Source organism: Vanessa atalanta, chromosome 7 (genome assembly GCF_905147765.1).
Source record: "Vanessa atalanta chromosome 7, ilVanAtal1.2, whole genome shotgun sequence".
Classification (NCBI taxonomy): Eukaryota; Metazoa; Arthropoda; class Insecta; order Lepidoptera; family Nymphalidae; genus Vanessa; species Vanessa atalanta.
This window is the reverse complement of record NC_061877.1, coordinates 1512204-1527263: the sequence shown is the minus strand read 5'-3', so window position 1 is coordinate 1527263 and position 15060 is coordinate 1512204. Positions and strand designations below refer to the sequence as shown.

General features: G+C 35.4%; 1 protein-coding gene across 2 annotated transcripts in view; it reads right to left on the bottom strand.

The window, feature by feature from the left end:
- The window catches only part of LOC125065464 (myosin heavy chain 95F), a 43144-nt gene that overhangs the window by 11562 nt on the left and 16522 nt on the right, over nt 1–15060 (bottom strand). For both annotated transcript variants that reach the window (XM_047673049.1, XM_047673050.1), the window contains exons 2-8: nt 6622–6814; nt 5388–5461; nt 1897–2026; nt 1468–1632; nt 1065–1327; nt 781–930; nt 367–623 (exon numbers count right to left, since the gene is read on the bottom strand). In XM_047673049.1, the coding sequence (XP_047529005.1) occupies nt 367–623; nt 781–930; nt 1065–1327; nt 1468–1632; nt 1897–2026; nt 5388–5461; nt 6622–6808 (1226 nt within the window). In that variant the 5' untranslated portion in view covers nt 6809–6814. The remainder of the gene's footprint in view (nt 1–366; nt 624–780; nt 931–1064; nt 1328–1467; nt 1633–1896; nt 2027–5387; nt 5462–6621; nt 6815–15060) is intronic.

The window sequence follows — 15060 nt, the reverse complement described above, 5'->3', positions numbered from 1 at the left end:
GCACACCCAGCACGCCCGGGTGCTACGCACCGCGACACCTGCGCGACCTACGCACACCCAGCACGCCCGGGTGCTAAGCACCGCGACACCTGCGCGACCTACGCACACCCAGCACGCCCGGGTGCTACGCACCGCGACACCTGCGCGACCTACGCACACCCAGCACGCCCGGGTGCTACGCACCGCGACACCTGCGCGACCTACGCACACCCAGCACGCCCGGGTGCTACGCACCGCGACACCTGCGCGACCTACGCACACCCAGCACGCCCGGGTGCTACGTACCGCGACACCTGCGCGACCTACGCACACCCAGCACGCGCGGGTGCTACTGCTGCGGGACGCGAGCGACCGGTGAGTACTCACATGATGGCGGTGCCCTTGGCGCCCCCCCGCGAGCTCTGCATGAGGCGCGACACGAGCGCCATGCGCAGCTCGGCGGGGTCGACGCCCAGCAGCGCGGCGGCGGCGGCGAGCGCGGGCTCGCTGTGCGGCGCCACTCCGCAGCCGCCACGCGCGCCGCCCTCCTCCTCGAACTGCACGTTGCCGAGGTGCAGCACGGCCGCCACTATGGAGTACACGGACTTCTTCTCCGCTTCGGAGAGACCGACCCTCGACAGCGCCTGGTCGGAGCGAAGGAGAAAGTTAGAGGACGACCGAGGACCGACCGTCGGTCACGGGCTCATATGACCGTAGAATTATATGATAGGTATATGATTATCGACGCGTCTGTGTTCCCTATGAGTACCTCTACGAGAATATCTGATTATTGATATAAACCTGATGCAATCTCTGAAAGTCCTCTACGTCATCTAATATAGGATCACGTAAGCCACCTTTCGCTTGCTGTTGCTTACTCTTTTGACTAGCATTAATTTTTTTTTCTGATTGAACCGAAGTGAAATACTGCGTGCAACCATTCTTGAGATACTGAAAGAAGACATAATATGTATAAATGATTTTGGGTTAATTGCAACACTGTTAATATTTAATTTGTTTTTGGAGCTGTAGTTATACAAATACATTGTAGCGACTAAACATTCATGCCGTAACAGCATAGTTACCAAATAATCATCAGGCTTGGTTATTTTCAGAGCTGCGCGAAGTTCAGGTGGGGCTCCTGCGCACAGAAGGTAAAACACATGGTAATTCCTTTCTTCAGCGCTCTGGGTACATATCCTTGACTTTTCCAGTAGATAATGCGAGATGTGTCCGCCTACGACTTGATATTTGTTCGAAAAGTGAACCTCCATAAATTTACCGAACCGGGAACTGTTATTGTTGCGAGTTGTCTTAGCATTACCGAATGCTTCGAGGATTGGATTGGCTGTAAAATAAATTTGTTTGATGTTCTAGTAAATTGTCAAAACTGTAACTTAGAACATATATAAGATATTCACCAGCACCTGATAAAATAGATACGAATGTAGTTAAAAAAAGTCCAAAATCCGATCTATTAAAACTTACCGTCTAAAATCTTTTGTTCCACTGGTCCCGCACCCTTGGCCCACAAGTCACACAGGTATTTAAGAATATATTTGGTTGACTCCGTCTTTCCAGCACCGGACTCTCCTGATACTATTATAGACTGAGATTGTTTTAGTGATTTCATATCACGGAATGCCTTGTCCGCTGAAATTTTTAATTAAAGAATTACAAAACATCGTGAATTGATTTCAAAATTATCTGCTAGAATGAGCGAGATATTTTTTACTTAATGGTGATTTGATAGGTACTATAACCACAATGCTTTCAGCAATAAAGGTCATACAGTGGTTACCATATAATTAAGATCTGTTTTGAGAAAATATATAAAGAAATTGTGTTTCATAGTTCATAGATTTTTACATTAAACAGTGTTTTCTTTATTGTGGCGCAGTTGTATGAATAACATACCTATAGCGAATACATGCGGCGGTAACTCTCCCAACGATCTGCCTTGGTATTTTTTGATCGTATTTGATGAGTACATATCTGGAATATCTTCATACGGATTAACAGCAAGCAATATGTTTGCAACATACGTCTGAAAAAGAAGTATTAATCCATTGTTATGATGACACGTTAAAAAGACGCTTGAGTTATATGAAGTTGGACTTATTTATTATCTCTTTTATTCTTATTATGATATTATTATAAATGTGTGCGTATGCATAAATGTGTTATCTCTTTAACGTATAGTTATTTGTTTCGGATTAGTTGTAATTCTATTGATGTGTGTGTATGCATAAATATTTGAAAGTAACTGATAATCATTGTAAACACACGAGGAGAAAAGGCAAACTTATAACAACAAAATTTCTAGATTATACTTGTAAAAAAGCGTGACTTGAGTATTTGTTGATTCCCAAGTAGGGCACATATATAATTATACTTTGTGCTTTGCCGGCTTGACATGACGATTCAATGCTTTTTGATACTACTGACTCACTATGTTTTCCTTCACCGCTGAGCATTGGATTAATTAAAACACAAAAGACACATTAACAGTCATGAAAATTCGTCGCTTCAAGCTTATTTCATTGTTCTTCACCAATGCGATTTGATGGATGACATAAAAATTAATAAAATAATGCGTTAAATTGTAAGCAGTATGTTACGATTCACAATCATTATATTCACACATTACAGTACCTAGTAAAATAATCAATATGGCGTGCGATTTGTTCAAGGTGAGGATAATTGGGTAGAAATTGTTTCATGACATCGCCGTGGTAAATAATTACATACGTATATTTAGGATGACCTACATAATCATATTTTCTGTAGAACTATTAACTCGAAATTTATCGTCGATCGGGACATGTGCACGGGTGTGCCCGCGCCTTAATCCGCGCGAAATCCATAATTACTTACGCTTATTGGTTTACCCATAGCACACAAACCATCACGCCGATTTTACTTCCACGAGGGGTGCATTAAAAAAACTATCCTTTCCCAGGACTCAAACTCTCTCCATACCAAATTTCATCCAAATCGGTTTAGCGGTTTAAGCTTGAAGGAATGACAGACAAAGTTACTTTAGTACAGGCATGATACAAAGCGTTATATATACTAATAATATAAATGTCAAAGTAACTCTGTCTCTCCTCGCTTACGGCTGAACCGAATTTGATGAAATATGACAACTAGTATTAAATAAAATAATATATTAATAGTTTAATACTTTATTAATAATGAACGTCGATCGATGGGCGAACATTAGTAACAATGATAACATTTAAAGCATACAAGAATCGAAACAGCGTTAATCGATTTTCACAAGTGAGATACGACGTGAATTTACATAACAGCCCTGATAATTGTTTAATAAAAATTGAATAATTGCATAGAAATCTTTTCATCTAATTAATTACTGTGAATTCGATCGTACGAATAGATTTCGTTGATCTGATTGCGAGAAAAATTATAATTAACACAAGAATACATATGTAATGACATTATAACACGTATAATTTAATTCAGAATTGTTCAACTGATGTTCTTTTGTTTGGTTCAAATTGTTTGTGTAACTGCTGCAATTACACCAGGACATTTTGTTAATAAGTACTTTTTTTTAATTTATGTTTATAAGTCCCGAGCACAGAGAAAGGTACATCATTAGGAACCTGCATTGAAGCAGCGTGGTGATTTATAGTCCAAGCGTTCTCTTCGAGAGGAAAACTTTTCCCAGCAGAGGGAAAACTGTGTCATGTACTGAAGGCGTATACAAATAAGTTGTTCTTTAAGCCGTTAATCGAATCACTCGTCCGATATCAGTGTTTCATATTCTATGAACTAATTCGTAACTCGTCTGTGAATTTAAATTAAAACAATAAACTCTTTTTATTATGCGACATTATGAAATTTGGTCTGATGATTTGGTCTTATTTGATGAGTCTAGATTTGGTTCACCCACACCTTTATACTTCTCAATTTTTAATAGAATTTTTAGGGAATGCTCAATCGAATAAAAACCATACATACAGATACCCTTTAATGTGAAATGAATAGTCTATTAAAAATATTTTGCAAGCATCAATACAGCTTATCAGGATTACTTGGTGTTAGGGCTTTGTGCAAGCCCGTCTTCTTTCTACCGTCAAATAACAGTACACTGTATTGTTGTGTTCCGATTAGAAGGGTGAGTGAGCCAGTGTAATCACAGTGTGTATCACAGACACAAGGGACATAACATCTTAGTTGCCATGATTGGTGGCGCATAGGTGATGTAAGGAAAGGTTAATATTTCTTACAGCGCCTTTGTCTATGGGCGGTGGTGACCACTTACCATCAGGTGGCCCATATGCTCGTCCGCTAACCAATGCCATAAAAAAGAGCGACTTTCACGGAAAAGGAGTTCTCGTCTGAAGTTTGGGAAGATCTATATAAGAAAAACAGTTTTTTTTTATTTATTTGTTTATTTATACTAGTCTAACCTCTATGGTTAAATTTTAATCATAATAATTACTTACCAATAATCATTAAAATTGTTAATATATATTAATAAATGAGTCTTTTTTATATTAACTAACTGAAACACAGTTTGGCGAAACCTAGCTATTATGGCCATAAATAAAACAAAACGCTTATTGGCTATTAAGTTTGACCACAGAATATGGTGTTGGCACTGTGACCATAATCAATGAATATTTTATTTCATACAATGTAACTATAACACATATTACAAATAAATTAACAAACGCACACATGCATGCACATCACTTTCACACACGCACACACGCAATCACGACGCACTCTCACACACGAAGGTAATCTACCGCGCACGTTAATAAAAAGAAACATACGTTTATTACAGAAGTGTTATTATTAATTATAGTATTCTTGTAAATGTATATAATGGCCGAGATGGCCCAGTGGTTAGAACGCGTGCATCTTAACCGATGATTTCGGGTTAAAACCCAGGCAGGCACCACTGAATTTTCATGTGCTTAATTGGTGTTTATAATTCATCTCGTGCTCGGCGGTGAAGGAAACATCGTGAGGAAACCTGCATGTGTCTAATTTCAAGGAAATTCTGCCGCATGTGTATTCCACCAACCCGCATTGGAGCAGCGTGGTGGAATATGCTCCAAACCTTCTCCTCAAAGGGAGAGGAGGCCTTAACCCAGCAGTGGGGAATTTACAGGCTGCTAATGTATGTAAAAGAAAATGTAAACAGCATTACGAACATCAATATTGCTGTGTGCCGGTTTGAACATTGAGAGAACTAGTGTAATTCCCGGGTTCAAGGGCAATAACATCTTAATTTCCAAAAATAGTAGCGCATGGGATAAGTGATGATTTTTATTATTATTAAAATAATAGGCGGTGGCGACCATTTACCAACAAGTCAATCTACCTAATCTATTAAGCAGGGTATGTTTTAAATAACTATTTGTACTTACATATATCTTATTGTTCTTGTAACGCGTCAGCATGTTGTTAAGAAGCGTCGCCTCGTTTAGGAACATTAGCTCACCTGAAAATTATAAATAATCGGTTAATGAATTGTTTTAAATAAACACGTTACTATATAAATGTTAACCCAAGATCACGAGTCCAAACCCGAGCCAGCATCACTGAATTCTCATGTGATAATTGAAAATTGAAAGCAGATCAGGGAAATAAGCTCCAAGCGTTCTCCAAAAGAGAGGTCTCTTATCCCAGCAGAAATTCATAAGCTATTTTAAGCATGATATCTACGAGTACATATCCTTAAACGAATAATTAAATAATTTAAGAAAAAATCACTCGCTTATATTCGCTTTAAATTATTTTTTAAGTAATGACACTTCATTATAATAGCAACAAACTAGTTACGCCTGCATCATCCAAGGAAAACAAGTCCACTCCACACATGAACTTTTCAAGGTTCTCCGATTGTTTTTATTTCAAGAATCATTTTAATACGCTGTAAAATTATATCGTATAGTTTGGGTTTAAAATATGTATGAAAGATTAACCCTTTATTACCCTTATATTTATTTTTTACTAGTTAAATGTTTAATTAAAAAACCATTGTGTGTTAAGAGGATATTATAAAACTAATAAATTCTGAGAGAACTTGCGAAAGGATCACTCGTTTCGAATAGAAATATGAAAAATTATACTGTCAATATAATTGTTGAAAAAGTACCGCTTAGTTTCTTTCGGCGGTACTTCTCTTGTCTGAGATGTTTGTTTCCGAATCGGTGAATCGATTATCAATAAGTGAGATGCTACTATATTGAATAAAGATATTTGACTTTAAATTTCACTATTGTAGCCAAGGAGCCGATATGGCCCAGTGGCCCAGCGGCTTTAAATCCAGGCTACATTTTTTTTATTATTAATTTCGTACTTGGTGGTACAGGAAAACATCGTTAGAATATCCTGATTGCATGTTTCAGGTGAAAATTTGCCACATGTATATGCAACGACCTGAATTGGAGCAGCGTCTTGGAATTAGCTCTAAATCATCTCCTCAAGAGTAGAGGAGAACTTTGTCCAGTGTAACTTACTTTACTTTTAACTGAATTGCAGGAATAATTCCTGTAGTTCAGTTCTTTGTCATGTGTATGATGAATAAATGCCTACACTTTAAAATATATATATTCTTTACGTCGAATCAAAACTTACAAGAATCTAGAATCTACTTACAATTATCATCAACATCTTTAGTTGGCTCTCCAGCTGGGAAGATGTCGTCAAAGTTGCAGACCCTCCTCGGATATTTGTTGTCGACGGGAAACACGTCGGCCTCTTCCCCCATCAACTCCTGGAGCCGTGCTAACACGAACCCCTCGTTTGGATCCCGGACCCATACTAACTGTTTGTCGATCGTCATTTTTCACTGAAACAAAGACATTTAAATTATAGTCACAATTTTAACATAGCAAATGATTAGTTCTCGTGTTCTCTAAAGATCTGGCTCAAATATATTTAGATCAGATTCCGATTTTCAGTTGATCTATTTGGGTGTATTTACTAGAAGTAACGCAAAGTTCTACACACAAAAAAAAATTTTTTTTTGAAACGAATTATTTGAGTCGAGCAAAGATCCGTCATCCAGGTACTTATTATGAAACAAGATTTCAGCTCATCAGTCGTATGCAGTGTTACGATATTTGAACTTTTATTTCAAACAATCAATATTTTGTAAGAATTCGATGTTATAATAATAACGAATAACTGAAAAGTGATAACACAACAATCTCAGGGGCTACAGCCTCGTAACAGCCTCTAGACAAAGTAAATAGTCTATTCCGATCGAAGAAGAAATGTAGATAAAAAAAACTTTAGATTTACGTATTCCATGCGATTCGCTAATAGCTCAGATATATTGCGCATTCATCAGCTATATGTACAGCCGTTATCGTTTTAATTATAAACAAGATTTTTTTGAATTTGAACAACAACATCATGACTCTTGAATACTAATTAATGCACTCAACGTAATTAAACTACGAGTCACAATTCCAGGCCTTATGAAAACATGAACAGAAGCGCAACCACGCATAGAGATCAGCAAAAATAATACAATGTTTGAATAATTATGTAACCGTTATAAAAATTACGAGCAAACAGTTATAAAAAAATAACCGACACGTAATACATCGAGAGCATACCGAAAGTCATAATTCACTTTCGTTACGAACAAGTGTGGAATACTTTCGTGTTGTGTAATTTGTGTAATTACATTAATACTGTGTATATTTTCATTTTAATAATATTATGGGAAGGTGATCGTATAATTAGGATTTTTGTAAGATATATTAACCAGCAGATATTGTGTGGCTTCAAGGCTGTCCGAAGCCGAAAGTTGTATTGTTTAATTTAATCTTACTAGGCGAAAGCAGGCACGTCATAAAATCACGTCACATCACGTCACGTCACGTAAAGTAAATAAGAAATAATGAAAAGTTGAAAAAAGTACCACCAAAACATTGGCCATAAAAAAAAATCCGATATTGTCTCTTGAGTTTGAAATGACACTGGCTGACTTACTCTTTTCGCAAACAAAGTAGGTATTGAATATTTGACGGTCGATAGATTTATGTTTAGTTGTTACTCAATGTATCTTTTGTTTTTTAAATATATAGATAGTAGCAACGCCTCAAATTAATTAAGGTATTACTAATAATTTTATTTAGGACTCTTTTTAAGCTTATCAATTGTGTTAGGAGTCGGGAGAACAATACCTCAAGGTTGTTTACATTTATAAATGGGAATGGAAAAGAATACAGTTTTGTGTTATACCCATTTAATTTAAGTAACAAGTATATTGGTTACACACCAATATATCTTATTGTTATAACAATTTCAGGTCTTAAATTAGTTATACAGTTACTAAATGTAGTTACAGTTGATCAGTTATTCTATAACTAACAATAATGCCAGCTAGACTCAGCGTGCCTCACTAGGGATAAAAGAACGTTTGAAAAGACAATGTATTATTATTTAAAATTAATGTTTAGGCGCTGGCACTGACGATTTAATCATTTAGAACAGCGTTCGTCAGGCCGGTGTAATCTAAGTTTGTATAAAAATAAAAGTGGGTACATCACCAAATTTCCAGCTACATGTGGATATTGCTGATATCTAAGTGAACTGGCATGCCATCTTTCAATAAGAATATAAATAACCAAAAGATAAATAAATACCTTCAACGAGAGATGTAAGCAGTAATTTACCCTCTGGAGGTTCAGTCCTGCTTACTTTAAATGACGATTAAAAATAATATTGACGATTAAAATTAAAAATAATGGGTCAAAAATCACTGTAAACCACAAATTAAACATGACTATGACTCGACTACGAGGTCGGTAGAAACATGTTGTAAAGGTTTATCAAACTTCAAAACTCCATTATTAATATATGCTGTTAAAGCACTGAAGTAATAATCAATTACAAATTAAGAAAACTATTAAGGTAACTCACCGATATATTCAGTATATCGAATTTGAAGTTTGAATTCGGTGTTAAAAGCCAATGATATAAAAATGCAAAAGGAACGAAACGCAAGTTCTTGAAACTTTGAAAGGCATTGCCAAAATTAAATAGGAATTAAATCCATATTTAAATGAAAGAAATAATTATGGAATAATTATTTTATTTAATAAAAGCCAATTATAAGGCAAAATAAATCTGTCATAATAATACTCCGATATTTTTAAACAAATACTAACCTTTACATTGGATGACAGCTAATTAATCGATCTGAAACGATGCAATATGACTTCCACCAAATAAAGCAAACAAATTAAATAATAAAATCTAATTGTAAAAATTATTTCACTGCACCGATATTAAATAAATTATAAGAAAATGCCAAAATGAAGTTTTGGGTTAGCAACACCAATAAATGGGAAGTAGGAAATTGATTAACGCCACGGAATCAGCGTATTGTCAATACGCTGATTTCTCGATTTTTGTGACGTTTTAATTTTTTTTTTGGTATGTAACCATTTGTCAGGGTCGATCCTGCAACTTTGGCCCATAACATATTGCACTATTGACGCTTGCTATATAGTATCAGTAACAAACCTTAGATATATTACATGCGATTTGCTGATAGCTCGACTACATTTTGCACTACTAACAGTTCTGGATTAATACTTATGAGCACTTTAATTTTACTTTTAAAGTTCCAATAACTTAAGTTTAAAAACGCAATTTTTTGGCCAATCCATATTGAATATTATAGATTATATTAAAGCTCTTGACCAATGATAGCGTGTCAAGTCGATGGCAAATGTTGTTTATTTGGCTTTTGCCCTCTAGTAGTTGCAAAGACTAAATCAATCCAAAATAAATGAAGAAGAAAAATCGTTCTTGTTCTTCAGTTTACTTATATTTATTATTGTTTATTAATAAGACGATAATACAGTATTCTTGACATTTGTTAATATTTTTAGTAGTGCCTATGTAATATTATCAACAGTCGCTGCTGATCGTTATTACACATTTCGCGTTTCAACGCAGCTGCCGTTCCGGTGGATGCTTCCGGAAACGAAATGCTAAATAAGACCCACAGCTCACCGTCAATCCAAACAACTCACTATCGACCGATAAACAAAAAACTGTTACATTCGGTGTGTTTACTCCCGAATTGTTTACTATTTACATTTACGTTTGTTAACACGAAGACGCTTGTTAAAGTAAATATACATTTTGTATAAATTCCGTCCAAAAACTGTTATAAATAAATATATTTCATAACATAAAATGATGTATAAGAATAAAAGCGTACGCGTAAAAAGCAAAATATGTAATACATTTATAAAAAAATAAATCTAATTCTTCGATATGAATCGCCCGATGATATATGAGCCAGCAAGTGAAAGTAACTAAATATTATAAAAGACGACATTAAACTCAAATTGGCCATTAAGCCATTATACACATCGCGTACCGTAAAACACTTTTTGTGGAACACGTGTAATAACAGTTAAATAAAAACTTTTAATTGACCGGATCAAATGAAAACGAAATCTGACAAAACGATTGTATAATAGGAAATAAAATCTCATAGATTCAACTTGATATCGTGGAACAGAACATTAGATTCAGGTCAGGCGATAAAGTTATCAACATAGTACATGCTATGGATAATCGAAACGAATAATATCACTACATATTATTATGAAACCAAATTCATCGCGTCTGTCTGATAGCCAACAGATTTTCGTACGGTTTTCACCAATGAACGGAGTAGGAAACGCAATCTCGATATACCGGGATCCAGCATACATTTTTCGGGGCTCGGTAGAAAATTTTGCCGGATCCCGCTAGACTGACAGATTACGGAAAAGCATGGATTATAGGCGTTATCCCTTTGCTAAATTAACAATAAAGTTAGAATTATAGTCATCATAATCTTTTGTGGTACATTTACACCCGCGTTAAAATGAAAACCACTAAAACATATATTAGGTATTTATTGATATTGATTTCAGAGGTCTAAATGCACCCTGCTGAATCCCACAAATACCTGGACCCAGCTAGACTAAGATAGTTCGGTCCCACAAATACCTGGATTGCAATTATTGTGCGGGATTGCATCCCCTAGAACGTAGTGTTTCATGACAGATGACGTATGTGCAAATTGGACAAAACTTGACAATGATTACATTGAAGATGACGAAAAATTACGCCGATCAGGGCTTTACTGGTTTGCGCCACGTCAACCAAAACAGTTATACGTATTTTTTTATGCATTATTATTTCTCCATAGACGTACTGGCCTTGCCATTGTTTTATCTTATTTTTTTTTTTATTTGCGTGCCTGCGTTTTATTGCCAGACATGTTGAATCCATACAATCAGAAAATTTGACACAATATACATTTTTGGATTATACTGTTGTATGTATTACAATATAAATGCTTCTCTTTACGAAGCTGGGTGTTTTATTAATAACTATATATATATGATATTCTTCTTCTTTTAAAAATATTAACTGAGATAAACATACAACGATTACTCACATCGATTTTGACTGGTCTTCGTGGAGAGAACAATGAAAAGATAAATCACTTTATGAAGATTGATTGCCGTGATTGTGGAAAACAAAAACGTATGAATAAATAATAAGCACTGGCGGAAATAAGTGAACATTAGCAATAATCAGAGGAAAACCGACGAGAGTAGCGAAAGCGTATACAGCCTAAATTGTAATGACGATGCGATTGAACGTACAATAGTCTATTGAAGAAAGTTAATTCAATAGAAGTCACTGAGGATTTAGATTGCAAATCGTAATATCCTCAAGGGATATATTTGTGAAAAGGGATTTTATTCTCATTGGGATTAGGTTTCGATTTCATTTCCGTGCTTTTTACGCTTAGGACTGCAAGAAATATTAATTTAACAACGGTTTAGAATTTTTTTCTTTTTTGGATTCCGGAACCAAAAGTTCTACAGTACAGAGACACTATCAGAGATTATATCTTAAAACTATAAAAAAAAACAACTCATGGTGTTCAAGGAGGCGACTAAATCGTGAGTTGCGAATTTAACTCATCTTACCCGAGGTCACATAAGCATTTTTGGCGGAATACGCTGTACAACGAAGAAACCTGTACCTCATTTCTAAGAATCACTAGCAAAATTAAAAAGCCAAGGGAACAGAGCCAAGGATCGACATCCTATGCTCGAGTTTATATTATAAATAGTAGTGTTATCGTTTCTAGATCAATTTCTATTTTTAAATTATTTTCATAACAAGAAAATAAATTCAGGCGATTTAATTTGTTTTAAGGTGAGTTCAAAAGTATTATGTCATTATTGAATTTGAGGTTAAGGAACTCGATAAAACATTTGCCTTTTTAAACAGACTAGCATTAGCATTAATCATGTCCCGGCCCCCGACATTTTTAGAGCGTGTTGGACAACAATGGATTTTCAATGCAATCTTATAAGACAGTTATATTATGCTAAGGTAAATTATACCTAAAAACATTAGCCTATAGTTTAAATTCCAATGGCGTGATAAAGTTCGGTCACGGTATACATTAGACCTGACCGTATAACCTCAAATTATGGCATTTTCATCGAATGAACCCGAATGGGCGCACCTTCCAATTTTGCTGAGTGTACAATTAATGATGCTTCTATTAAATATTTTTATGAAACTGGTACGTTTGAAGAATTATTTTAAAGGAAAATGCAAATGTTTTTCACGAACAACCAGCAACAAACAACAACAACCTTGATCTGTACTTGGATTACACATGACGCATGAACTTGTAGGTATATCTTAAACGGCAGATGTTTATGAGCAAATAATTTTTTGATAACACACTATTTTAATACTGCAAATATTGAGGCGATATATTTAAGGCGTTTATTTATTTAACAGTTTATTGCACTCAATATACACTAAATATATTTTACGTTTGATTATTGCTTAAAATATTCGTACCAAACAACCTTAGGAAGCATAAGAAAGAATATTTTGGGTGTGTGCAAAGTTAATCATACACAATATGTATACAAAAATATATGAGTCATATTGAAAATATTGTTCTTAATGAACAAATTGCCACAGAGAAAAGTAGCACACTTGTTTTCAAGACTGAGTTTTCCTTTTTTATATTCTTTTTAGTTAATCGGCTCTTTTATTGAAGTAGGATATACGTTTCATAACTACAAGCAATGATCCTAAAGAGCCTGGGAGCCTAAGAACCCTAAACGATAACGAATCTGGTATTTAAGTACTGAGAATTTCCTTATCATGTGTTTATATGGGTGGGTGTATGTGTACTTAAATAAACGATTTAATACGCACACATACATGTAGAATAATAACTGGGATAGCATCTGACTTATTAAGAGATGTAGATAGCATCTCTTGATAATAGGGATGAGATTCAAGAGATAAGACGATCAAACAACACTCGATGCGCCGGAGTTCTCATGAGTCAGAGCATTTAAATTAGTATCAGACGACCTCCGGGGTCGGGTTGCGATTTGCGCAGCAATGAATTCAACGTGGACGAATTGATATTCATTAATCAAAATATCTTGTAATTAGATTGACATTGAGACACTCGATAAAAAATATACATACAATTTACTTTCTTTCGATATTTTATTGTCTTCGTTTATCTCGTCTCGTAACATAATGCCGGCAATTATTTATAAAACGAAACGATTTTTTAGATATGAGTTATTTCAGAATTAGATATTTTAAGTCATTTCATGTCGTGTTTGAGATAAATAAAAATCAAAATCGTTTCCACACATAGGTGTGCCCAACAAATAGGAAGTCTGTCTGGTTTTACTAGTAAAGGGTATATGATACAAAAAAATAAATAAATATAATAAATATTGGACAACATCACATACATTACTCTGATCCCAATGTAAGTAGCTAAAGCACTTGTGTTATGGAAAATCAAAAGTAACGACGGTACCACAAATACCCAGAACCAAGACGACATAGAGAACTAATGAACTTTTTCTACATCGACTCGGCCGGGAATCGAACCCGGGACCTCAGAGTGGCGTACCCGTGAAAACCGGTGTACACACTACTCGACCACGGAGGTCATCGAAAACAATACACAGTCATTTTTTAAGTCTTATAGGTATTTGTTTAAAAAAAGTTAACATACTATTAATATATGATACGTTAGCATATTGATACGAAAATAATTAAAACAATTAAAATAAGTCATTTATTTGACATCGTAACGAATGACACGACTTCGTACATTTCATTATCTTATCGCGTCAAGGCTCCGGCCACAATGAAAATTCTTAGACGAGAACTAAGTATTTCTCACTTTTTGTTTGTAAGAAAAAATAATGAACAATAAGTATGACGCGTTCGAGCCAAACACGTCATCTCAGTGCAGCTAAAATATAAGTAAGAATTCATCTTGTATTGTATTACACAATGTTTTATAGACATACTAGCATCTATATTTCCAATCTAAATCCAATCTCAAACACACCCAAAAATTCTTCGAAAGCGGTCCAGCCGAATACATTATATGAGCAGAGATGGCCCAATGGTTAAAACGCGTGCATCTTAACCGATGATTGCAGGTTCAAACCCAGGACTAAATTTTCATGTGATTAGTTGGTGTTTATAATTCATCTAGTGCTCGGCGGTGCTCATTTCAATGAAATTCTATCACATGTATGTCAACCCCTATTGGAGTAGTATCGTAGAAGTAGCTCAATACCTTCTCAAAGGAAGAGGAAGCCTTAGCCAGCAAGTGGGACATTTGCAGGCTAAGTTATAAAAATATGTAACTTCATATAAAAGAGTCCGACATTTAAATTGAATTTCGACTATAAGTAAAATCACCCACAAGGTTTCCTTTTCATAAAGATAATCTTTTTTAGGGCAAGTTATATGACCGTCTATATTTGAGCTGCCGCTATGCAGGCTTCAATTAATTAAAAAATAATCTCATTAGTCGAGCCCATTATATACTCTGTATTATAATAGATATCTGACAAGACACGTGGATTAATCGCTGGATCTCGTCTTGTATTAACTGATTCTATGTAATTTATACAAAATCGTAATTCTAGCAGATCCTTTTCATTTGAATCCACATGACGTAACGGTAAATCTTGATCT